The 25655-nt window shown below is 46.2% G+C and overlaps 1 protein-coding gene across 2 annotated transcripts in view; it reads right to left on the reverse strand.

Moving 5' to 3' along the window:
- Positions 1-17787: 17787 nt before the first annotated feature.
- Positions 17788-25655, reverse strand: part of LCLAT1 (lysocardiolipin acyltransferase 1) — a 112032-nt gene continuing 104164 nt past the window's right edge. For both annotated transcript variants that reach the window (XM_058835372.1, XM_058835373.1), the window contains one exon: positions 17788-21950. In XM_058835372.1, the coding sequence (XP_058691355.1) occupies positions 21442-21950 (509 nt within the window). In that variant the 3' untranslated portion in view covers positions 17788-21441. The remainder of the gene's footprint in view (positions 21951-25655) is intronic.

Raw genomic sequence — 25655 nt, forward strand, 5'->3', positions numbered from 1 at the left:
AAGATCCAGAAATAAGTTGCCAAGGGGCCCTACAAGAAAGCTGGAGAGGTTTTTTTTCACAAGGTATGCAGCAACAACACAAGGAGGAATGTCTTTCAACTAATAGAGGGTAGGTTTAAGTTAGATATTGGGAAGAAATTCTTCACTCTGAGGGAGGTGAGGCACTGCAACAGGCTACCCACAGAAGCTGTGGATGGCCCATCCCTGGAGGTGTTCAAGCAGCAATCAATTAATCAATAATCAATCAATAATAAAAGCAATAGCAATGGCAGTGTCTCCCTTCCAAAAGCCAGAATCATCCCCATGTTGCATTCATGAAAAAGAAAAAGAAATAAAAATGAAGAATTCAAACATCTTCAACCCCAAACTGTGAGATAGCTGGAAAAAGTCACAGATATCCTGAATCTCCTCAGCTCAGCCACTGTGTGAAGGAGTCACAACATCTGCAGGGCTGTCTCTAGAATATGTTGCCCTTCCCAAGAGGGAAATGGCAAGAAGTACAACCAAGGAGCTGTAGTCACCCCCATGGGCAATGCCCTGTCCAGCACAGATGGTGAGGGCTGCTGGCTTGGCAGTGCAGAGGTAAGAACAGCCTCTGCCTGCCATTGTCCCAGGATGCATTCCCTCTTTTCTAGAACAAGCTTGATTCAGAGAGCGTGGAAGAGGTCTCCTCCACAAAGCTGGTTGTGTCTGGTTTACAGGAAATCAATTAAATGGGACAAAACTAAAGCAAACAGATCAATCTGCAAACAGAGAGACTTTTCTCAGTCTTTCATAAACAAAAAATAAAAGGAACAATTTTTCCCTTCCCTCAAAAAACCCCCTGCAAATGTCATCTGCCAGCACTGTTATTTCCACTCAGGGGAGGGAGGCAGGCTGGTGCTGCTCCCACATTCTCTGTGAATGGGCTGGGAGCAAGGCAATTAGGCAGAAGATAATAAACCATTCACCCAAACACAACAGCCAGCAGAAGAGGGGCTGTAAACAAGTCAAGCTTTCTTACCTCCTTGTGGTTTCCAGCGGTTTTGTGATACACCCCCCAGGGCAGGTTTTATGCCTCGTAAGAAGCCTGAGGATGAGGTGGCATTTGCCCACCGAAGGAGTCATTTGTGTTTGTAGAATATTAAAAATACTAAAATTCCCCAAGCTTCATACAGAGTTTTTGTGGCTGTAGCCTGCAAGAATTGGTCCAATACCGGTGGCTGGCATCAAACCAGTTTGCAAACCAGTTTTTGTTTCCAGTCCTTGCTGATGCAATGCCTGCACTACTTTGGCACTGTTAAGACAAGAGGATAAGCTCCTCCTCGTGATGGCTCTGGTAACACCGACCTTCATCCCTGTTCTTACTGCAAATGTTCCCCAAACACTGTGGCTGTAGCAGGCCCGTGGTGGGAGGCAGGGAAGTCAAGGTGGATCCTGACAGGACCCAAACCCTTCCTGGTGGCCTCATGTTGGAGACCTGCTGGTGGCCTTGCAAGGAAGCAAGGAAGGCTGCAGGGACAGACCTTCCACTGCCAGATGGGTGCAGGTTTGGCCATCCAGGCACCTCCAAGGGGTTCATAAGCATCGGTACATCAGTATTTGTTACCCCAAGGGATAACAAATCTATCATGTCCTCTACCACGTTGTTTCCAGGTGTTTGAGAGTGTTGATGGAAAAGCTGCCTTTCTGACAGAAATGTCACCTCTTTGGCAACAATGAAGTCAGTTTTCAGCCAAAAATGTTGCACTGGGGAGAAAATGCTCCCATGTGAGCAATCCAAGTATCCTGACCTGAGCCATACAGCCTCAGGTCTGGGGCATCTGTGTGAGTGAAGCTGGAGGTACTGCCCCAGGTGTAACCCTTCAAAGAAATTACTTGACCAAATGGGACAGGACAGGATGGAAAAGAAATAACAAATGAAGTGTTTTTAATATGCAAAAGGAAAAGAGAACAAATTAAAAAAAAAAAAATAAAGTGAGAAAAGGAGACTCTCCATTTGTAAGTTATTGGAAAGAGAGGTGATAGGTAAGGGATGAGAGGAGGAAGAACTGTGCTGTCAAGGTCTGTGGCACTGAAGGGGCTTTTTAAAAGCCTGCCACAGCCTCTCCTAGGCATGTCTTAAAAGACAACAGTAATTTTGTTTAGTTTGGCACTTTCACAGCACATGACAAGCAGGCATCTAGGAAGGCTCTTTTGATTTTCACTCCAGAAACACAGGCTTCCCAGGAGGAAATTTCTGTGTGATGATAATCCCTGAAAAATAGCAAAAAAGCAGATTCCAGAAGGGGCTGCTTCAGGGCAAGAGTTAACTCTTTGACTGCTGGGCCTGACTGCCTGTCTGGCATCAGCCCTTGGGAACTCATGTCCGAGTGACCTGGGGAAAGGCACCACCAATTTGGTGTGCTCATTTTTCAGGTTCTGTACAATTTACTGGCTAATAAATAAAGCCTTTGTTGAAGTAATTTTTTTTTTTCCTTCTGTGAGCAAACACAGTATAAAACATGGTTTTGAGTGAAAAGCCTGAAGCCAAATAGTGATGGATTCCTTTTTTACTACCATTGATCATGTGGAAGAGCTGTTTGGAGACTGCTGTCTCTAAAAAACACCCTGCATGTTTAAGAAGTGATCTATACAGCCTTTCCATCTGTCTTTGGGATGATTAAAGCCTTCAGCTCAATCTTCTTACAGCTTTCTTCATCTGCATCTCCTGGACCCGATGATGAGAAACCTGGGAAACAAATCTCTTCTGGATCTTTTGAAGCACTTCTTTGCAGGACTGGCAGTGTCATATTGATGCAACTGACAGCAAGATTTTTTATTTATTATTTATTATGTTATTTACTTATTTATTTATCATTATTGGCCCTTCTTAAATTCTGGAATTATTGGGACATGCATGGATTTCCTGGTTGAGCCAGGGGACACTTTTCCTTTATACTCCACCTCTCCCAAATCACTGAGGGCATTGTCTGCTCATGAACAATGGCATGGATGGCATATTTTGCCGAGTGCCCACTCTTCTTATCCCACAGAGCACAAAAACATACAAGCATGAGTCTATAAGCAGGAGGCCTTTATCTCCCCCCTTCTCTCAGCAAGGGTGAGTGGCTGACTGGAGGTGGTCCTGGCCTCCCCAGGACTGCCCTCTCCCTGTCTGTTACCCTGGTAATGCAGATTCTGACCCATTAAAGGCTCGCTGCCCCTTCCCTCTTCCAGGCTGTCTCTCTCTGCTTTGCTCCTTGGGCCATATGGAGCATCACCAGAAGTATTTCATCATTTCCATTGGTCTATGCAGGGGCTAAGCAGGCAGAAATGGATAGTCCAGTAGATCTGGAAGGACTTACTGAATGATGTTGATTCCCCAGCTTTGTGCTGTTGCTCAGCTTCTCCTTCTTTGTGCTGTTGCTCTTTATTCCCAAATGGGATTCCAGCTGAAGTTCACCACAGGGGTCCACATGATTGAGAACCCACCATAGCCTTAGAAGAGATGCCAGACACAAAGCTCCCCATGTCAGCCTGGGACTCTTTCTCACCCTTACCAGGGCAATGGAGGAGCCTGAGGAGTTTTGCTTTTCCTACAAGACCCGTTCTGACTAATTTACACATGTGCTGACCAGCAGGAGTAGAGCCCTTGGACACTCCTCTCCAAGCACATTTCCCTGGCTGTTTGGTGTTGTGGCTCACAGGAGCTGCCTCCCCGTGATCTGCAACAGAGCAGAGTTGTCCAAAAGTCCAAGCACTTTGTGCTAATTGAATTAACACCTTCCACTAAGGCCACTGGCAATCAAAGTGCTAATTTGCTTCTCAGTGCTGAGGACCAGATTTTCCAAAGCAACTTTCCAAAGCAAGGAGGCAACAGATGCAACATAAGCTTTTAATGAGCTACCTTCTGCATCTTACCTGGGTCCTCACTGTCACTGAACTGAGACTCATTTAGCAGACACCTCTGGCATCTGGAGATCCTGATTTGGCCATCAGCAGAGACTGAAGCCACACCCATCACTGTAAAGATATTTTTCTGCTCCATATAAAGGAACATACCCTTAAGCCAGAAGGATGTTGTAGGCTCTTGCCATTTCACATTGTGTACAGAGATTTAGTGTGACTGTGAACAAGGATTTAGTCCTGCTGTACTGCAGATGACCCATGAAACAGCTAACAGGCCAGTCAGCTCTGCAGGTACCTGGTCTGCACAAAATCAGGCCTTACAGCTCTGATGTGCTGTCATGCTGTGAAAAAATCAGACCTGTTTACAGCTGCTTCATGCCCAAAAATATTGTACCTCTGACAAGACTAATGCAAAAATCAAGAGGGATAGCTTGAGACAAAATCACTTAAAGGCACCTTTGTGTCTCCTGAGGTCTGTATTACACAGAGCAGTTACAGTAAGTACAAGATTAAGTACTATCAAGCCCCTAAAAACAAGCTGTGCACATTAGTGCCCCTGAGCAAGACAGCTCCAGGGACGAGGGCTCTCAGAGGAGATAATCCCGATCCCTTCCCCTCTGTGCACACACAGAACAACATCCTCATCATTCTGATGTCATGGCACGTCCAACGGATGAAAAACCCCGACCAAAGGCACCACAAATCTCTCAGACACATCGGAGGAGGGCAGCCAGCAGAGGAAGCCAGCACACAGCTTACATCAGCCTGCATCAGGTTGCTACGCGACCAGGAAATCTGCACGTGTTGCCATGACGATGCCACTTCATCATCATTCCGTGCACAGCTCCGAGGAGCGCAGCCAGTCCTCCCTGCGCACATTCCGGGACACAGAAATGTGGCATCGAGCAGGAGCTCGGCACCACGGTGGGCGGGGGGGCTGCAGTCAGAGCCTCTCACTCGGGCAGGGCACGCAGGGCTGCTGGGAGAGGTCTTTAACCTTTTCCTCTTAATACTTCGTGGTTCAGCATTTTCCTCTGGCGTTTCTCAGATGATGCTATGTCTGAAATCTGTGACAGCCACGCACAGCATACAGATGGGCAACCCACTCTGGGGGAGGTGGCAGCATCCTTCTACCCTCACCAGTGCCAGGGAATGGCAGCAGCCAGGGGAAGCTCGTAAGGGAGGCTAAATACCTAAATACCCCATCTGGGAAGGGAGGGAGCTGCTGGTGTGTCACTGACAGCACATGCTGCTTCCCAGGCTCTCACAGCAATAGTATGACTACTACTGTGCATGATGCTCGTGGTGGATAGCACCAAAAATAATATGGTGACAATGTTACAGACAACTGGAATGCTGCAGGATGCCCCACTCACCCAGGAAGGATGAGCAAGCAGGAGCTTGTGTAGGTAACCTCAGCTTGGTGTCACTGTCTAGATTTGGCTTGGGATCTTTAAGGACACTTCCAACCCAAACCATTCCACGATTCTATGATCTTTCAGTGTTGGGCTCCTCAGAAATGGGAAAAGAAGAAAAGGCTTTGAAGAGAAGAGAAGGAAGGCACATTGTTAATCAAGGCCTCGATATTGAGCCCACAGGTCAGCAAAAGCCAACACCACAACCACATTGCAGTAAGAGGAAAGGAGTGCTACTGAACACAGTCTCTGCCCCACTATGGAAAATAACCACTGTGGCCATCAATCACCTTTACTGCCCTGCTCCACACTCACCTTCTGCCACGGGAACCACTGCTCATTCGCAAAAACCAGCATCAGCTGCCAGTGCCCCAAGCACTGCAGATTACAGAAAGGTTTTAGAGAGGAAAATCTTGCCAGGCAGATGGAATAGTCAGTTCTGGTCCCAAAAACACTGGAAGGATCACAACTGGTTTTTGACTACCAGGTAGATGAAATCACAGATGACCTCAAGCTGAGTTATTCACAGGTGACATGGGACCAGCCCTGACAGACAAAACAGAACAACAGAGTGGAAGAAACCCTAGATAAAAACACAGCTGGAGAGGAGGATCTGAAACAATTCACTCTGAGGAGGTGTTCAGAAATAAGAAGCCCAGTGTGATGGAAGAAGGGGCAGCTGGTGTTGAACACTGTGGGAAGTGCTCCCTGCACACTGGGATGCAAGGCAGAAGGTGGTGGGGCTGATGGTTCCTCTCTGCAATGTCAATCACCTCACTAGGGCTGGTGGACTGATTTCAAGACTGACTTTTCTGGTTGGAGCAACAAGAAGCCCTTTTCTTTCCTCTTCTCAGACAAGATCTAGGCACAGCTGAATCCAGTGTAAACTTGGCCAGATTAAAAACCAGAAACTGGGCATGCAGGAGCTTCCTATGAATTCAGGTATGAGGGCTGCCTGGATGTCTCCAGAAGCCCTGCCAGCCTCCTGCCTGCCTGCTCTGGCTGCCTGTGCCTGAGACCAACTATCAGAGTCAACAGGCACCAATACAGAGGCTTTTCAGCCAGGTTTGGACAACACCAGGCACATTTCCTTCTCTGAATGCCAAGTATCTGCTGCAGCTTGTATTCAGGGTTGAAGAGCTGAAGTGCCAAGAGTGGAAACAGAATACTCTGTTTCATATAGTCTGAATTCCAATTCTGCCCATTGCTACTCTTATCCCAGAGGAAGGTGTCCTGGCAATGAAATAGCAAATCCAGCCCTTGCTCTGTCAGTATGTGTTTTGCCTGGGTACCCAGCAAAATACTTGTTCTTTTCCTTTCCTTTTTTAAAATTTAAGTTTGCAATGCCAGACTATGTGGTAAACACGTCCATAGGAACAATACCAAGAAAATGGAAAAATTCAGATTATTTGCCAGTCTGTTCATGCTTGGAGCAGCATTCAGGGTTTGGGTTGGAAAATAACCTTTACATTTCATTTAATAACTGCTATCAAAATCCTATCTGAACCCTAATGTAATTATTTTCTCTCCTTCACATTTTCCACATCCATCTGAGAGAGGAATGACAAAATATTGTCATTATGTGTCCTTCATGTCTCTGTACAACTCTTTGTAATTTAGCTGGTATTTGACTCAGCCATTTGAAAGAGCAGATTGTACCACCGCACATCCAGGCAGCTCCTTTCTGAGTGAAAGGAAGGAAAATTGGTGGCACCACACAAAAGCTCCTGCATTTTGCTTTCCATGTATGTCCTCACCTTTGTGCTCTGTGGCTTTTCAAAATAACCAGACTCACCCAAGCAGCACAAACCTATTTTCTTTCCATTTTCTCCTCCTTCTTCTTCTCCTCTTCTTTTTTTTTTTTTTTTTTTTTTTTTCCAAGGGAGGTTGTGTTTGTGTTTCCTTCAGACACCCCCTAGGGCTGATTGTGAGGGGAGGAAAGACTTTGTTCCTCATCTGTGCCCCAAATGGCGAGCTCTACCTTTGATCCATAGAGTCACAGCTGTGGTGACACAGGTCACAGGCAGGTCCTTTTCCATAGGGAAAAGTAATGCTGCTCCTTCTTTCCTACTGTGGGGAAAGATGTGGGGGAAAGCCCCTTTTGTTTCAAGCCCAGCAGTTCAGAGTTACCTTAGAACAACATGGGCTATGCCCAGGGTGATCTTGAGAGTGATTTTATCTCGTTTCTTTTTTCACAGTCACAACAGAGATGGAAATACAGTCAATTTTTCCATCTATGGGAGGGATTGTTTTGTTCCCACACCAGGCCAGGTAGAAGCTGGTCAGAGCAAAGGTTTGCACAGCCCCCGAAAAGGGGCTCTTGGGCGAAGAATAAAATTAGGGCAAAACCACAAGGGTCTGTACTCACAAACCCTAAAATCTCCAGCAGGATGGTGTTGAGGAGCTTGGCACTAGAAAGGTTTTCTGGGCCTCCAAAGGGTCTTCTTCTGTCAGTGTGCCTGCTTTTCCCTTGGACCCTGCTTTCTTTTCTCACCACATGAAGGCCCAGCTCATGGTTGCTGTGGCCCCACAACCACAGGCAACACACAGAGCAGAGCTCCAGTTGGACAGACATGGGGAGAGCCCTGCCACATGTGACTGCTGCCACTGACCCCCCTCCCCATCTCCTGCCAGCCCCCACCCATACAGGATTCCTTCCTGACCCCGCCAGACTGGAGTGATAACTTCCTGTTTCTTTGTCATTCAGGTCCCAAGTGCTCAAGTGGGCAATCAAATGGTGACTGTGGGATGGTGGGAAAGGGCATGGAGAGGGAGCCACAGAAATGGCTTTCAACAGCTGGCAGGGAATAAAAGTAACTCTGCTGGTGCATGGCTATGCTGCACTTTGAAGGAGAAAAATTGACTCCATTACAGTCAAGTGGCTTGGTGCCTTCAGCTGTGTCTGGACACTTCTGATTCTCAAGGAAATTGTTTTGATGCCTTTTGTTGAGGTCCTTTAGCAGAGCAGTGCAGTCCATGTGCTCAGGCACCTGCTCTTCACACCACTGCCTTCTCTGTGCCCACTGGACCATGGGAGGCAGGAATAACTGCATCCAAAGTCCCCAATTTCCCTTGGTATTACTAATGCTTTCCCAGGTGCTTTTGAGCCCATGGTCCCTCCCGTCATAGAATCTTCTCTGTCTCTGGCAGCGAGAGTCTTTTGCACATGCTGGGCTGTATCTCTGACTGCCCCTGGCAGCCAGCAAAGAGCACTCCTACCAACCATTGCTGGGTTTTGGCCTCATGTCCCCACCAGAGATCCTCCTCCTCACCTCTTTCCCACACTGTGGCCCAGGGAATGCCATCCCCACTCCTCTAAGGTCTGGCAGATGTGAGATTCATGGCTCTTTGGGACAGTGCCCATGCTCCCAGCTGGGACCAGTGGTACCGTGCACCATTCTTCAGTGGAAACACTCACCTGGGTGAGGACCCTGGCATCAGCTGTGCTGCAGGGCTGTGAGTTCCATGGTGCTCTTCCCCAGTCTTGGAGCATCAGCTTCTCTGATGAGCTATGGGGACATCAGCAAGTGCCACCTCTCTCCAGTGAGCCCACACACACCCATAGCACCCCTGAGAGGCCATTGCTGGATCTGGACATGTGTGAGACAGAAAAAAAAAGAAAAATCTTTATCAGAATTTGTCAGATTGGACTTTGGATAGGGGGTTCAGCTTCCAAGGACTTTGATAAGAGCTACGTGAGTTAATTGCTGCTGAGAATTTAGCCAGGTGTTCAAGTCTCACATGAAAGCCCAGAGTTAAAAGCAATTTTTGGCTTTGAAATATCCTGTGTGTTGGCTGCCTCTGCCTCAGTAAATGACTTGTTTTGTTACAGTCACATATGCTTTAGATGTACGGGCCTTCCTGGCACAGCCGTATTCCCTGTGGGGAACCCATATGCTGATGTTCCCTGCACGGGTTCAGCCTATCAAGCTGCTAACGGGGCACAATGGGTGATGGAGAATGAAGTTTTCATCTTCATTTTGGAGCAGCAGTCCCAGCAAGCAGATGCAGCCAAGTGACGCTGACATTTAAAGCAACTCCCGAGATTACATTACGGAGATTATATTTAATATGGATGGCCAAATCTTTCAAACAAAATCAATGTTCTTTTACTTAATAATACCCATGCCACATCTTAATGAAGGCTCCTCCAGCCCAAGGCCCCATTTTTCTGCCGTCATTTGGTTGCGTGACATTGCTGACTGCATCAGATGGTACATAATGCTATTTTCATCCCTTTCTATTGGATTTTATGCGTTCCCATCCTTGGTTTGTCAATTGCCGGATCAATTAATCAAGGGACTCTTAGGGGAGAAACATTTTTATTACTGAAAAGGAAGGGGAATTCATTTAAATTCTGCATCTTCCTGCAGCATCCAACATCTATTATTAACTCTCCCCACTGGGCATGTAGACGAGGACAAAGGATCTACAGACAGATCTGTGGCCATCTGAGTTATCTGCAGAAATAAAAACTGTGCTGGGCTGATCCCAGGTCTGCCCCTTGGTTTTCACACTGGGAAAGGCACCCAGCAATACCCCTGAGCCAGGGAAGCCTGAGGGTCCTGCAGCAGGTCCAAACAGGCTGTGCTGGAGCCTGAGCTGCAGTTACAACATCTGCGGCTCAGAAGAGAGAGACACTTGTCATCCCAGTAAATTCAATTTAATTAGCGATGCCTGAAGATATTTAGTCAAGACAGGAGCTGTACTAAAACTTTGTGCAATTACAGAGCCCAGCACCAGCCTTTGTGAAAGCTGGGGGGAAAACCCAGTTCATTTATGTATCAGCTGGTGCCTGTCTCAGGGTGACGTGAACCCCAGCAGGGATTCCTGAGCATCCTTGTCAAGATGTAAATTTGCTGCAGGTCCAGCTCTAGCCTGTTCCAGAAAGCAGACTCCTGGCCCTGAACAACCACCAGTGACCACGTTTTCCCCTGTCACCTCTCTCAGGTGTGATTCCCGATTTCCCACTGCTGAGTTCTTTGGAATGTTTCACATCCGATGGGGATGAAAGGGAGTCCCTCTTTGCATGTACCAACCTTTGCATGATTTCTCCCAAAATACAGAGTGGCCTTTCCCCTGGGAGAGGCTGTAGCAAGGCTGGTGGCTGGAGAAAGCAGCTGGGAGCTAATCCCAACCAAAGCACAAGCTTCACACATCGAGTCAAACACTTCTGAAAATTCGGGCATTTAAGGACAGATCAGACTGAGGTTTGCCCTGGACAGAGAGCTGCATCAATATCCCTGCACGATCCATCTCTCCCTTCAAATCCTCTCTATCTGGGGTCAGGTTGGCACCCAAATTCCCCATGGACACTTACCTCCTCACACTCAGCTGACCAATGTCTGGTAGTCCTCCTGCTCTGGTGACATCCTCCCTCAAGGTCTGTGCTACAGAGATTAAAAATAAATTAAGAAAAAGGATTATTTAAATTGTGTCATGGAAGAGGAATATGAAATTGCACAGACCATAATCCAGTTTGCCTCTTTTCCATCTCAATAACCCCCTGTAAAGAACCATTATTATTGTTTGTCTGTATAAATTCGGGGGGGGCTGGAATAAACTCAGTCCTTGCAGCCACCTGCCCCCAGGTTGGAGTGGAAAGGCAGAAGCTCACCATTCCTTTGGGCTCCTGACAGCCCTTCTCCCTACCCCACAGGGAGGAGACCCCCCCATATTTTGAAGCCACAGGGAGCTGGGACCAGCTGTGGGCACACTGGGCATCTGGATCTCCCTTACTTTTGGGGCCTGTCAGATTCATTTGATGATCGGTGGTTATTTAATGAGGAGCTGCTGGGACTGCAGGCAAATGATAAAGGTATGGCTTTTGTGTCCCAGGGTTTAAAAATAAAAAGCAATTTTGGCAGACACTGCAGGAGAAGGATGTGCCTTGTGAGTCTGTCCAGGAGCTGTGGGGCCAGGGGAGGAGGAGCTGCTGTGGCAGCTGAGTTATCAGCAGAGAGGGAGCAGAAAAATGTACTCAAACATCTCTGCCAGGACCAACTCTTCCAAATAAATTACCTAGATCAGGAAATATGCAGTGGGCAGACGAGCCCCATGGCTGTGTTTGAATCAGTCCTTTTCCTTGTTTGCTGTGGGACAGAGCCTGATCCCAGAGAGGCCAGGGATGCTGGCCAGTGCATCCATGTGGTGGTGGCTTGGGTCACAGCCTCAGCCAGTGGCATTGCTGGGAACAAGAGGAGGTGGCACTCAGGTGCTTGACCAAGTGTGAGCCCAGAAGGACAGATCCAGTGGCTTGGGTGGACTTTGCAGTGACCACAGAGACCCCCACAGACAAGAAGTAAGAGTGTGATGGGAGCACATCCTCCTGTGGTTTGTGTTAAACGCACCAAAGTTTTACACTGATGGTAGGACTGAGACTGTGCACTGCACAGATTAATGCCTTACCTGTGCCCTGGGCCCACAGCACACATGTGACCACTGGTGTTCACCTCCTGGTCCTTCTCCAGGGGCCTGTGCTGGCCATCAGGGCTGCCAGCATCTCCAGGCGTGGGGAACAGGAGGATCCCAGCTTGTACCTGGCTGCAGAGCTGCACATGGAGCACCAACACAGTGACTGCACCTGCCTGCACTCCTCTCTCTGACCTCTTCCTGTACTGCCCCCAAGACACTGCTGCTCCTCAGGATCAGCAGGATCCTCCTCTAAAGGCTTGGTTTATAGCAGCTGGAGCAGCTGGGAAGCTGTACTGTTCCTGTAGGTAACCTCCACCCTAACTTCCATGGGGGAGAGCTGTTCCTCAGAATCACACAAAAATACCAGCGAGAGAGCACTGTCTGACCAAGCTTTTCTGAACCATAACAAAGCATGGATGCTCCAGGTGGATCAGAGGGAGCCCCTGGGAGTGCAGCATTTGAATCAAGTACCACTGCTCTGCAAACCCCACGGAGGGACATCAGTTCTGGCTGAGAGGGGTCAGTAAGTCAGTAAGCAGCTCTGATAAATATAATGGTATAGATAGTATAGAGGTGTAAATCTACCCCTCTATAGTTTCAATGTCTGCCAAGTGGTAGGCAGGGCTCAGAGCTCATCTGAATCATGAGGAACCAAGGACCAGAACATTCCTGGCAGGAATGCACAGCCACTGGGGCCATGGCCAGCCTCAGGGGACAGGCTGAGTGTCCAGGCTCTGGTCTCTGCCCTGGGCAGGCAGGTCCACCAACCTGTCTACAAGAAGGCAGAATTTGGTCCAGGGCACAGTATTCAGGATCTTAAAAAGGTAAATGACAGTGTGGACACTGCACAAACACAGCATGGGGTAAGGGCCACTGTTTGCCTACACTGCCCTAAGTAAACCAAGGCACTGAGCTGGGCTCCCCAGCACCACAGGCAAACAAATTCACTGACAATAGCAGAAAACCAAGAAAACATAGACTATCTGTTATTTCCTTCCACCCTCTCCAGTTCCCTAAAAACAACTCTCACCAGCCATCTCTCTCCATGCAAAGCAGCAGAAACACCCCTGCAGCTGCTGGCTCACCTCCGTGTCTCCAGTCTGACTGTGGGCCACTGCTGATGTGCTGCAGCTTCCTCACTGTGATGACAGCTGGGGGACTGTGGGGTGGCACAGCTGCTCCTGAAGCCTGGGCACCGAGCATGATGAAGAAGAGCCTGCTCTGAGTTTCCCCAGTGCTGAGGAGCAGGCACAAAGCTCATGTCTGACCAGCACCTACAGCAGGGCTCAGTGCACAGAGCACAGACCAGCTTCCATGTCTGGAACCAGCCAAGGACTACCCTGACCCTGAAGGAAATCAAGCATTTTTAGTGGTTCTACGCTCTAAAAAGGAGGATAGATCTCATGAGCGTGGAGGTTTCAGGCTCAGAGGGAAAATGATGTAAAATGGAAGCCGACTTTACAATACAGTGGTTATGGCATGGACTGGGGGTCTCGCTCCTCCTTTAGGCACTGCTCAACATCCAACACCACAGCCAAAGTCTGAAAGGAGTTTAGCACACAGTGGATTTTGCCTTTTCTGAGGCAATAACCACCTGAGCACAGCATCACCATGCCAGCCAGAGCTGGAAGGGCACATCAGGACCTCCTGACCTTGTCTCCCCGAGCCACTCGATGATGTCCTTCTGCAGCCGAGTCATATTTTTAGGTCCTTCTCCCTGCTGATTCATTAGTGGAGCTAATGTTCTCCAAACTGCTGGGCTTCTGACCCTCGAGGTGTGTACGCCATGCTCTCTGGATAAATATAGACCACTTCAATTACATAACCTGTCTAATAAGCAGCACCCGTCCTCCCTGCAGGCAGGCAGGGACCAGGAACAAAAATGCCTCTGCCAAGGGTGTGAATGGATGCCTTGCTCTTCATTTTATTCCCATTGTCTTCTGTTTTCAATGACTTCCTGCTGCATCATCTTAATGAGTGACTCAGTGAGGGTCGATGGCCCTGGAAGTACTCCAGGTTCAGGGTGACCTGTCTGCTCTGCCCATCACTGCTGGTGTGTGGGGCAAGGCCCCCTTTTCTAATTCTCCCCTCTGTTCAGGGAGATGTGGTAGAATGGGAGGATTAGAATTTGGAAACACTGAGCTAAAAGTTGGCTTAATTTCCTAACTGGATGTGTCAGAGCATTTGGTAGACAAGGGTTAACCAGAGGACTTTATACTGGGGGGTGCAATGGTCTTTCACTGGAAAAGGCACCTGACTTAGCTAACAGAGCAGCAAAAGCACATATCTCTGTGCTGTGTCAGGCTTGAAAAGCCCATGTGCTTGGCAATAAAGATGTCTTGGTATTACAGAGTGAGACATCAGAGGAGTCGGGCTGTGATCTTACAAGATGAATGTCTGATAACTTTAGGACTTAGATGTGACTGCAATGGCTAAGTGGCAAAATGCAGAGTAATCATTAAAAGGAGCATTACAAGTAGAGTGTGAAGCACATTATTAATAGACTTGACAAATGCATGCACAAGTGGGATGATTTCTTTTTGTGCCGTGGTTTTTAAATCCCGGCCTCTGGTTCCTTGCGGCGCTTGCAGCGAGATCCCCATGGAGAGGACCCAGGGAAAGCAGGTCTGCCCCACAGCAGGAGGTTTCTTTCCTTGAGGATGCAAGCCTTGTGTCATTTAGAGAGAGAAGGAGCTGTTCCCATCATCTGCACCCATGGCTTGGCATCGCTCAGCCAGGCTGGCTGCGAGCAGCGTCATGATGGCAGAGGGCTGTCAAAACGGCTTGAGTGATATTTATGACAAGGACCACTCTACCTATATTTGTTGTTCCTGCTGTGCCAGCATCCAGCATGTCCTGTAATAACTTTAATAGCTTTTATGCAATGGCTAGGAATGATGAAGCTAATTCAAGATGAGGTGTTTAACCTCCCTGGTTTTATTCCTGTTTTTATTTGATCTCTTGTGGTTTCCTTCATTGTTGGATTCAGGCTGAAGCAGGGCAAAAGGCTCGACCCAAAGTGGTGGGATCTGCTCTGACCTTCACATAAGCAAATTGCTCTGCTTTGGCACCCAGGCTGTGCCTCTCCTGACAGGCTGCGGCTGCCACTGGGCACCACCTGAGGAGAAGTCTCCAGTCTTGCTGAACCACCTGGGATGCAGGAGGTGTGTGACACGTGCCCCTGGGCAGTGGCAGAGCCAACAGTAGAGCCCAAGGTCTTTTCCCCAAGGTCCACATTCCCCCACAAGGGGCCACAGATCTGGGGCCTGTCCCAGCCTGCAGCAGAGGACAAGCCCCATCACTCCTTTCCTGCAGTGCCCTCCTCTGCCTCCTGTCCTTAAATGATGTAGAAAGTCTGCTAAGGACTTTCCTGCTGGAAAGTCTCAGCAGGAAGCAGCTAATGCAACCTCACTTATTCATCCACGGGACTGATGTCCAACGGGTAATAAAACCACAGGCTCCTTTCTCATTAATCCCTAATTATGCTCTCTCTCACTCACAAAGCACTTTCTGTCATTAGCAGTGGAAAGCTGAGAGCCTGCCTTTAACCTTCACATGTTGTGAGGAGGCAGACCTGAACACCTTGCTGTGATCTTGCATAAAACATCTCCTTGTGCTGCTTCTCAGGGGCTCCTGGAAAAGAATCTCCCTTTCCTCAGTGCAGGCAGAAAGCAAAACCTCTAGAGGAGCACAGCATCTGTAGAGAGGCTGGAGATGTCCACTGGGTGTGACACTTGACCACAGAGTGACCGCAGGATCAGGCTTGCCCTTGCCCTGCTGCAAGAGCCCTGTGATAGACCACAGAGGCATGAGGCAGCTGCCCTGCCCCTGGGCACTCATCCCAGTGTGGGAGCAGAGAAGGAGACCAGACTATTCTGAGAGCTTCAACACCTTAATTTAAAGCCAGGCTGGGCATGAAGGCTGAGGCACCCCATGTTCTGAGACCACACAACATCCTTCACATGGAGCAGGAGCTGTGAGAGCAGAGATCACAGCTGAACATCAGCCCCCACTCCCAGTTGTGCCAGACAAAACCCCACCAAATCAGGAGGATGAACTCCTGGCAGGGTGGGTGAGCAGAGCACATGGTAGGGACAGCCCAGGCAGGCAGCTGGGTTGCTGCAGCTGGAATATCCAGCCAGCCCTCACTGCTGCTGGCCATGTGACATTTGCTGCCATTATCCTGCTGCATCCTGCACTCTGCTGTCCATGATGGGGGGACTTAGTCCCAGCCAAGGCCTTGGAGGCCAGGAATAATACCTGTCCCAGATGGACAGGCAGCATCAAACCCACAGGTGAGTGTTAGAGCCTGATGCCAGACACAGCCCTGGACTGCAGTAAGGGTGCCTGTGCTCTGTCCCTACCCTTGGCTCACATCACTCACAGCATCTCTGATAAGAGCACCAAGGCCACCTGAGGGCTGTTGGTCAACAAGTCCTTTCCCAAGTGCTCCTCTCTGACTTCCCAGCTGCTGGCTGAAGCTCTGGGATCCTGTGGGATGATGGTCCATGCCTCTTTGTCCTTGTGTTGGCCATGAGGATCTCACATTTTTTGTGCAGATGAACCAGCTGGCAGGTGCCCACACCAGAGCCCAGTGTGTGAGAGGAACTGGATCCAGTCCCTCTCCTTGTGTGTCTCTCCAGGGACAGATGAGTACAAGGATCCTGCAGTGTCAAGCAGTCCTCAACTGCCTTGTGAACTTGGCCAGCACAGCCTCATCCACACAGGACAGTGGCTCCAGGATCATTGTTCTCCTGCTTCAAGCAACAGAGGGTGTCCCAAAACCTTCCCATCTCTTGCTCCTGGGAGAGAGAGAGGAGAAGGAAGGCACAGAGCAATAAAGGAATCAGAAAAGTTTTGTTTGCTGCCAAAAGAGGTTGTTGAGGGCATTTCCTTTAAATGCTTTTCCTTTAAATGTTCTTCTCCTGCAGGGACTGGTGTTAAGGCATGTGAGAAGCAGCACAAGTTCAGACCTTGACCTGCCCATGTCCAGGACCGTTGTCTGATCCTCAGGTGCTGGAAGGTTTCCCTGCTGTGACCTTGAGACTGACCCAGCGACTGATGATTTGTGCCCACCACAAAGCACCAAGGAAAGCCCTGGGAAAGTGGGGAGCTTTGCTTAGGCAGCTATAAAAAGGGCACTTGAGTGAAGTGAGTTCAGAGCTGAGTTTCAGAGAGCTCTTTGAACAGCACTGGCAGGGGGTGCAAAGCTGTAGGAAGCAAACCTCGGGACAGACCAGCAGGCAGAACAACTCCACTTGAATAATTTCAGGGGATAATCGGGAAGGGAAACTAACTGTGCCAGTGGGGAGGGGGATGATGAGGCAGTTCCTTGCCAGGAAGGTGAGGGAGCACCTGGCTGCCAGGCAAAACATGGATTGCATAAGGCAGCACTGTTACAAGTGATTTTGCAAGCTTCCCTGGAAAGGTGGGTAGCTTCCCAGCCTGCCAGTGGGAATCTAACTGACAGTGAGGGATTATTCTGTCCTTAAAGAACTCAGGGTCTTGCACAGCTGCCAGGAAAATAAGGAGGAACCATTTGCATGTCTTTAAACACAGGACATCAAATGAGAAATGTGAGCACAGAGAGGAGACAGCACCCTGAGCAGCTACAGGGACACATTGTTGTGTTGGCAATGCCAACACTGTTGGGCAGCCTGTCAGGTAAGAACAGAGAGAGGCTCCCAAGGCATTCCAATGATCCTCCTGGGAACCACCCCATGGAGGATATTCTTTCTCTCCTCACTTTCTCAAAAAATGCTGAAGATTTTAATACAGATCTTTTCCTTCAGCCTCTAAAGCAGGATAACACGCTCCCAACAGCACTGGCAGGAGCCAACACCTTCCCTAGCACCTCTACCCTGTTATCCCTAACATTTCCTCCCCTTTGGCTTCTGTGTTAATCTATTAATCCATTAATATTAATTAATAAATATAAATTAATGTTAATCCACTCCCCTGGCTCAATAGCCACAATCCATGAGTCAAGCATGGAAATAGACACCAGTCTGCCCGAGCCAGCCAGCCAGCTATATGACTGAAGGTGAGGTTTGTTCCTCACAGGTGCAGTAAAAAGGAAACAACAAAATTAAACACATGCAATACTTCAGTTCTTTATTGTTGCTGTAGAGTAACTGGTACATGGTTAAAACATTCTAATAATATCATCAGTGAAATCTGAAAACTAAGGCTTTCTGTAGGTTTGTAGTGTCCTGGTGTTTCCTTTCACACAGTGCACATATAAAATCAAGTTATAAAAACATAGATCTTTTTTAAACAATACCGATTGATGCAACGCACAAAACTAGGAACTACATTCCTATGATCAAGACAACACCTTACAGACCAGCTTTGGGCCTTGAAGCTTTGAAGTCAAGAGGAAAATGTCTTGGTCTGATATCCTGCTACCCAGATGAGCCCGACGACACACACAGATGGTGGGATTTTAACCTTCTGTTCTGAGCAGAGAGAAAGAAACCCCCTGATGCTGATGAGGAAGTACTTGATTGATCAAAGAGGAGCAGCATCCTTAAAGCACAGCCTTGATCTTAAACAATGTATGCAAGACCCAGCAAGACCTGTAGGCCCTGCAGACAGAGCTCAGAGGGGCAGCTGCTGGGACTACGAGAAAAGGTGAACTGGAGCAAACCTGCTTTCACTGAGTGAGATGAGACCCAGTGACAATCCCTGTCCCATGGAAAAGGGCTCTGTGATTCCTGGAGTACTAGCACCTTTATCCCAACAGCATTGAAAAAATTTCCAAGTGATTTACCCAGCACAGAATCACAGAATGATTTAGGTGGAAAAGAACACTGAGTCTAACTGCAAACCCAGCACTCCCAAGTCCACCATTAAACCATATCCCTAAATGCCATCTCAGTGATCTTTGAGAAGGGAGACAGGGTAGGAACAAAGCAGTGTCCAAGAAATCTGTGTATGACAACCTTTTGATTAAAAAGCTATATTTTCACCAGAGGGATAAAAAGCATTCACAGAAAAATCTTCCCCAGTTGCTTAATTGCCTTTTAAACAAAGAAGCTTCTCTATCCACAAAACTTTTAGTTTTTAGTCAACATTTTTCCCATCTTGCATTTCTAATTGACCTGGAAAATGATGCACGTAATCTAAACATTTACATCAGACACAAAGCCAACACCCTTCCCTGTGAAAGGAGGATTCTTCACTTTTCATTCACTCTGCATCATGGACTTGGGCATGGCAAACATGACATTACCAGCTGACAAGCAGATTATTCTTTCTCTTTGATCCAAACACATGAGAGAGGAAGATGAATTACAGATTTTGCAGGATGTTTTTACCACATTACAGTCAGTTATATGTTTGGCTCCAGCTGGGAGAAAATGCCTTGTAAGGGTCAACGATGGATTGCATTGACTTCATTTTTAGAGCCCAACTTTAATTACACAGAGACATAAATCCTGTACAGTGCCATGACCAAGACTCACACTGATGTTCCTGGTACATCTTATGACACCACAAAGTTCTCTGAACGACTGAGAAAAGCATAGCTGGTATTTTATGTCACCAACACATGGAACCTGTCCTCTGAAGTCATTCCTGAAGATGATGTTAAGGCTATTGGAATAGGCTGGCTATGGTTACTCCTGGTATGAAAGCACAGCCGTGGCTCAGGACAGACTGGAAGAAGCCTTTTGGGTCTCCTCTGCATTAACCACAAATGAGGTTTTTAGGTTTTCCCTTGCAGTGGGTTACCTGAATGTGCAGGGTATAAGCTGAAGAAAAACCAGGCGGAGGTTTAAGCTGCAGCCATGCCTGTGATATCACAGAACTGCTTTAAAAAAAGACCTCAAGGCGCAGAAATGACCTCCTTCCACTCATGACAATGCAACACCAGTTGTCAGGTACACAAATACAAACATGAAAAAATCATTAAGAAACATAATCCTAAATATAAACCTACTTTTATTTATTTTTAAGAAAAAAGGGATTAAAAAATTTGGAGTAGACCAGATGGCTTCAAGTAGTTTCCGCATAATAAAGAATTAGTTATTATAAGCATAGATTAAAAAAGACTTGTCACCTTGCAAGGGACAGTTGAATAGAGGCTGGTGATTCGTTCAAAAAATGGTCTTTGAAACAAACACACTGGACAACATGCTTAGTGTTGTAATTTAGAAGCAAACAGGTGTGTCCACCATGCAGACCAAACACTTAAGATATGCAGCACAGTACGAGATACATTTTACACTCTGGACTTTCACATTTCACAGCAACGCCACTCAACAAATGGAGCCAGGCCATCTCTGTCCCGCTCAAAAAAGCCCTCATGCAATAATAAACAAATATTTAGTAAGTCAGGAAGGTTTTGCAGCAATACAATTGATCAAGTTTTCTAGAATTTTGGAGGTTGCAAAACAATTTAACCAGAAGACCCGAAGTGTCTCCAAAATGCTGGGAATGCTTTTGTCTCTTTCTATGTGAGCATGAACATTACTTTTATAACTTATGACAAGGGATACACTTGAAAGTGCCTTGTCATTAAGCCTTTGGGTTTTATGAATGTCATGAAAATAAGGGAAGGTACCAAAAGCTGCGAAGGAGGTTGAAAAAGTAATGACATCATCAGGCAAACAAAGCCAGTATGCAAAGGGAAGATGCAGCTCTTCCCTAAATCTAAAACCCATCTCTTGTACCACCAAGAAGAGAGTAATTGCATTTCAACAGGTCTGTCTGACATGCATGGAACAAGCAGTCTTCCTGCTTATGTACATCGACTCGTGAAATGCCAAAGGAAGCAATGTGAAAACCAAAATTAATACTAAAAAAAAATTTAAAAAAGAAAAAAAGGTGTCTTGCCTACTCTGAAAACTAAATAAAATGTTTTTAAGCAAAGAATGTCTAGAAGGATACAAGGAAACCTTTTTGAAAAACATTTTCCAATTACTCAGAGACAAACAGCTATTTTTGCCTCTGTGAGAAAAAAATATCAGTAAACCAACAAAAAACCAGCTCCCCTATCCTGCAGCTCTGCATACTACAGTAGGAACATGTCTCCCACAGCTAACAGGGAGACTAGAACAGTATGAAACAGTGAGAGATAAAAACTTAGCTGTACAGGTCTATTAAATAATCAACAAACACTTAAATGGAGGCAGAGTGAGCACTGTACTGCTTTCTGTACTATGACACAAGACTGCAAGGCTTAAAAATCCTCCTGAGTGACCAAGCCAGAACAATTGAATAGTTGGTAAGTTCAGTAGTGTTTGGAAAAGCTTATGAAAAAATATCACTTCAAAATAAGTTTGAGTATTTGAAATAGAAAACAAAAGAACAACAACTCCTTCAACTTTCACCTACCATCAAAACTTACCAGTTTTCCAAATTCAGTGCTTACTTTTCACCAATGTGACTAAACAAGTCATACATTTGCCTCTTTGCAGAACTGTTTGGGTTTCTAGATGAAACTTCAGTGCACGTCACATTTATTAATGTCCTTATGATTGTTCAGTAATCCAGCAATTTGTTTCTTAATGACAGCAGAATGCAGTTGCTAGCTGCTTGTGAGAGCAATGTTGAATTTACATTCAGAGATTAAAACCTACCATTTGCACCTGTAGCAGTAACATTTTTCCTTCTCTTCACAGGATCATGTGCAAATGTTTAACAATGGCGATAGTAAAAGACAATTCTCATGCAAAATTTGTTCCCTGTGCATAAAATTTGCAGGGCATCTCAAAACCACCCTTCCTCTACCCTGAAACTAATTGATTTTTACTTTCGTGGCGTGAAATTTCTGTTGCTTTTTAAAATACTGATGGCAAGCGAGTTCAATGAGTTCCAGCCCACCAAATATCTTTTGCTGCACAACGAAAAAGACGATCATGGCTGCAAAGTACCACTGTGCAAAGCTGTACAGGTACAGCAGAGCGAGCATTCCCAGCGGGAACACGGTCCAGTAGAGGAGCGAGGCGCACTCCACCGCCAGGACCCTGAGCTCGGATTTACAGGGCGGGACAATGCTTTGCCCTGCTGCACTGAAGCGTTTTCCACCTTCGTAGAAGTGTCGCAGTCTCTCCTCTTTCTCTTCCCAACGCTTCCGGCACCAAAGCTGCAGCTCCTCCTTAGAAGTGGGCACTGTCTCTATGGGGTATCTCTGGACGTGGAAGTGAATCTCCTTTGGGAAGTTTCCTCTCAAAAGGTGCTTCTCTGTCTGAGGAATGTTTTGGGGGTACGCCACAGTTATGTCATGGATGGCATCAAGATTGTCACCTAGAAGAAAGGTTTGGGGGGAAAAAAGATCAATACAGATCATGCAACAGTCAGAATAATAAACTGCTTTGAGACATGATTGAAAACTGTCAAAATTATGGCAGAAATCCCAGAGACACATTAACTATGCGGACTGCATTTCATCTGCTAGAATATCTAAAGGCTCAAAGGTCAAACTTTTCCCAATCACTGCCTGTTCTGAATCTGAACAAAAAGCTTTGGGAACAAGATTATGCACACTACAAACTAATGCAGAATTACAACAGTAAGAGAATTAAGTCAAATGTAAAGGAGAGAAGAGGCACATCTGGTCTTGGATAATGAGTGTTGTATGTGAGTCTGATGTTTAGGTCTTTGGGTAAAGGCAGCATAGCTAACCATTCAAACAGCAATTGCAGATTACAAATTCAAGGGGCTATTGATGAAAAACCCCTTGCTCTTCATTAGCATGCCCAATCGAGCCAACATTTTTGAAAGGATATCAGTATTGCCAAAGCAGGGCTTGCTAGAGCATCCTTGTACTAAGTGTTTTTACATTTTGTGCTTTCTAAATACCATCTTTATCCCCAGCCTCTGAACAGACATTCTTTTTAGATTTCATAAAGTAAATTCTGCTAGTGTAAAACTGATCTAAAAATAGGCATGTGGTGCACTGGACGTTGCATAACTGTTAAGTTCTGCCAGCAGTGATTTATGTTGCTGTTTTTATTTGGCTGGCTGGCTCAGGGCAAAATAGAATTGGAGACTAAAAGCTGTCTCCAGTTGCAGCAATTGAAGACTTTTGTTCTCACAGATGATGCCACTTCTTGCAAAGATGATCAAATCCTACTCTTTAGCCCCACTCTTCATTTTCATTTCCTCTCCTTCCCTGGCATTTTGGTTTTCCTGTACAGCCCTAAAAATGACAGGGCCAGAATAGCAAGTTACTTTAAAAGGCCATGTTCAAAATGATGTATCTAAAGTTCAACTCCAAATATCACATGAAGGGGGGGAAAACCCTATTCAGCCTTTCAGAGTATTTTATAATTGTGCCATCTTGAAACAATCTTTCTCGGACAGTTTTGTGTGGGGTTATTTGGGGTTTTTAAGAGATTTATATGGCTCCTTGGAGGTCTATCAGATCAAAACTCAATATTCCATTTTTTGTCAAGCTCTGGGATCACCTCCAAACTGAGAAGAGAATCCCTGTGTTCTGCACAGGTAAAACCTTTCAGATCTCTTTCCAACAGATGCCAAAATTGATCACGTCCTAGAAACTTAGCTCTTACAAAAGGAAATAATTGCCAGCCTGTTGCATCTTAGCACAAAACATTTTAGTTTTGAGAACAGCTCGCATTTTAACTCCCCTACTCCAAATACTTCTACCATCAGATTTACAGCCATCCTGCAGGACAGACATACATCCCTTAGTTCCTGGCCCAGCAAGGGGAAGGGCTGCTACATAAACCTGCAAGAGATTTCCATCTCTTACAACGTCCTTCCTCCTGATCCTCCATAGCTCCCCAGGTCTAGCAGAACATAAAACCTACACACTTTACCCCAAAAGGGAGGCTAGAAAAGTCCAGCCTTCCTGATATCCTTGCATCAAAAAAGACTTTCATGAAATGAGTTTTTGGCCAGAGGAGTTCCTTGCACATCTTGCAGTCATTCATGTCTGGGCAGCTAAACTATCGGTCTGCCAACTACATGAACTACTTGAAAAATCAAGGCTTTACACTTAAGGGCTACTGGCATACTGACCACAGGTAAGAAATCATCAGATCTGCTTAAGACACAGATTTTCTGACTCTGTGAAAGCAGGACTGCACTCACATAGCTGGTCTTGTCTCTTTAACATGGAGGTATATTTCTCCCCATTAATTCCTGATCAGAAATAGGAAAGCCTCTACTCCTTGCCTATGGATCCACAGAATCCCCAGACAAGATACCTTCCAGCTGAGCTTCTCACCAGACTGTAGAAGGTCTAGACTACATTATGGCTTAGTCAGTGACCCAGAACAAAGCTCAAAGAGCTACACAGAGAAGGGTGGATGTTACTGTTTTGACATTACACGTGGGGAAATTGAGGCAAAGAATGATTACATGGCCTGCTCTGTGTGTCCAGCTGGAACCAGTATCTCCTAATTCCAGCTGCAGTGTTCACCAGTGAAAGTGTATTTTACACAAGAAGAAACTTCAAAGGTATATTTAGCATATCTGAAAGAACAGAAATATTAGAAATAGAGAAGACCAGAATACCAGGTTTCATATGCAAGAGACCCCTTTCACAAGGGTCATCCATATTTAATAACTCCATACAAATGGCAGCCTGAAGCTTTAACTCCCTGGCAAGGCAAGCTACAGGATAATCTGCTAAAAAGAAGAAAAGTCATCACAGCAGACAAAGGTAGACCATTCACAAGAAGGGACAAAATTCCCTTAGGCAAGGTTTAATCAGGCAGCTCTGAACTTGCATCCTTTGAGCATCTTTACTGTTCCTTTCCCTGTGAAGTTAGGCTGTTGTCTCTGCAATCTAGAGATATCTAACAACACATGTTTCACATCCACAGCAAAGTGCCAGTCAACCAGAAAATCAAGTGATCATAAGTGACCTTAAGTCACTGACTTAAGGATGTTTTTTCCACCTGATTTTAAAGACCTGCTTCAACAACCTGTTTCTGCTTGTTTTGAAAAAAAAATCCCTATGAGAAACCATATCATTCTATGTCTCTAGTGGGTCAAAAGAGAAGTAAGCAAACATGTCTGTTCATAGCTCAGAGAAGCTGACAAAGACAAAACACTTCTTGCAATATTTTCAGTGACATCTGAGGGATCATCTTTATCCTGTGAGTATCCATGACCCCTAGAGAAAGGAATGAAGGACAAAGGAAATCAAATAATGTCCAGAGATTTGCATCTAAAACCTAATTAAGGTAAGAAACTGCCATTTAGGCTAAAATGTCAGGCAGGTAGCCCAGCTCCTCAGGACAAATAGAAACACCAATTTCAGTAGCTTTACAGTCCCACAACTTTCTTCCTGCAGTAGTAGAACTATGTATCCTTCACTCCCAGGAATAATATTTTGTCCTATGCTTTATAAGAGCACCTCAGAAAAGGAAAGCTTACAGCAGTGCTCAGGACTGAATATAAAGTTTATTTCCAATTATTGTTAAGTGGCTGTAAACTGCACAACATGCAGACGATGATTAATCCATGTGGCAGTCTCCATTTGGGGATGAAAAAAATGCCTCAAAAGCACTATTCTTTAACTTACTGAACTTTCTGTGCCCAAATCAAAGTTATTTATATTTCAGCTCTGTTGATACACGACATTACTTCAGGCGATTACAATGCACAGCTGGTTGCTTTGGGCACTGGACTCAGAGGTGGCACAGGGAGAATTTGACCAGGCTCAGGACCAAAATATCAGCATCAGAGAAAGAGGCTGTTTTTAAAAAGACACTTCCAAGGAAAAATGAGGATGTTTTCTTTCACTACACCAGTTGTTCCCTCAGAATTTTTATCTTGCAGCATCTGGTAGCCCCATACAGCTCAATTTCTGCAAGCCCTGTCCCAGCAAACCTGACCACGCATTTCCAATATGCTCACACACAATACATGTGCACTACATATGGGCACAGCCAGGCAACATCTTTTATCTCATCACCTATTATAAAACTTTACAACCAAGAGCCTCTTACTAGGTTCAAAATAAAGATGTTACAG

The sequence above is a fragment of the Poecile atricapillus genome, chromosome 3 (genome assembly GCF_030490865.1).
Source record: "Poecile atricapillus isolate bPoeAtr1 chromosome 3, bPoeAtr1.hap1, whole genome shotgun sequence".
Taxonomy (NCBI): Eukaryota; Metazoa; Chordata; class Aves; order Passeriformes; family Paridae; genus Poecile; species Poecile atricapillus.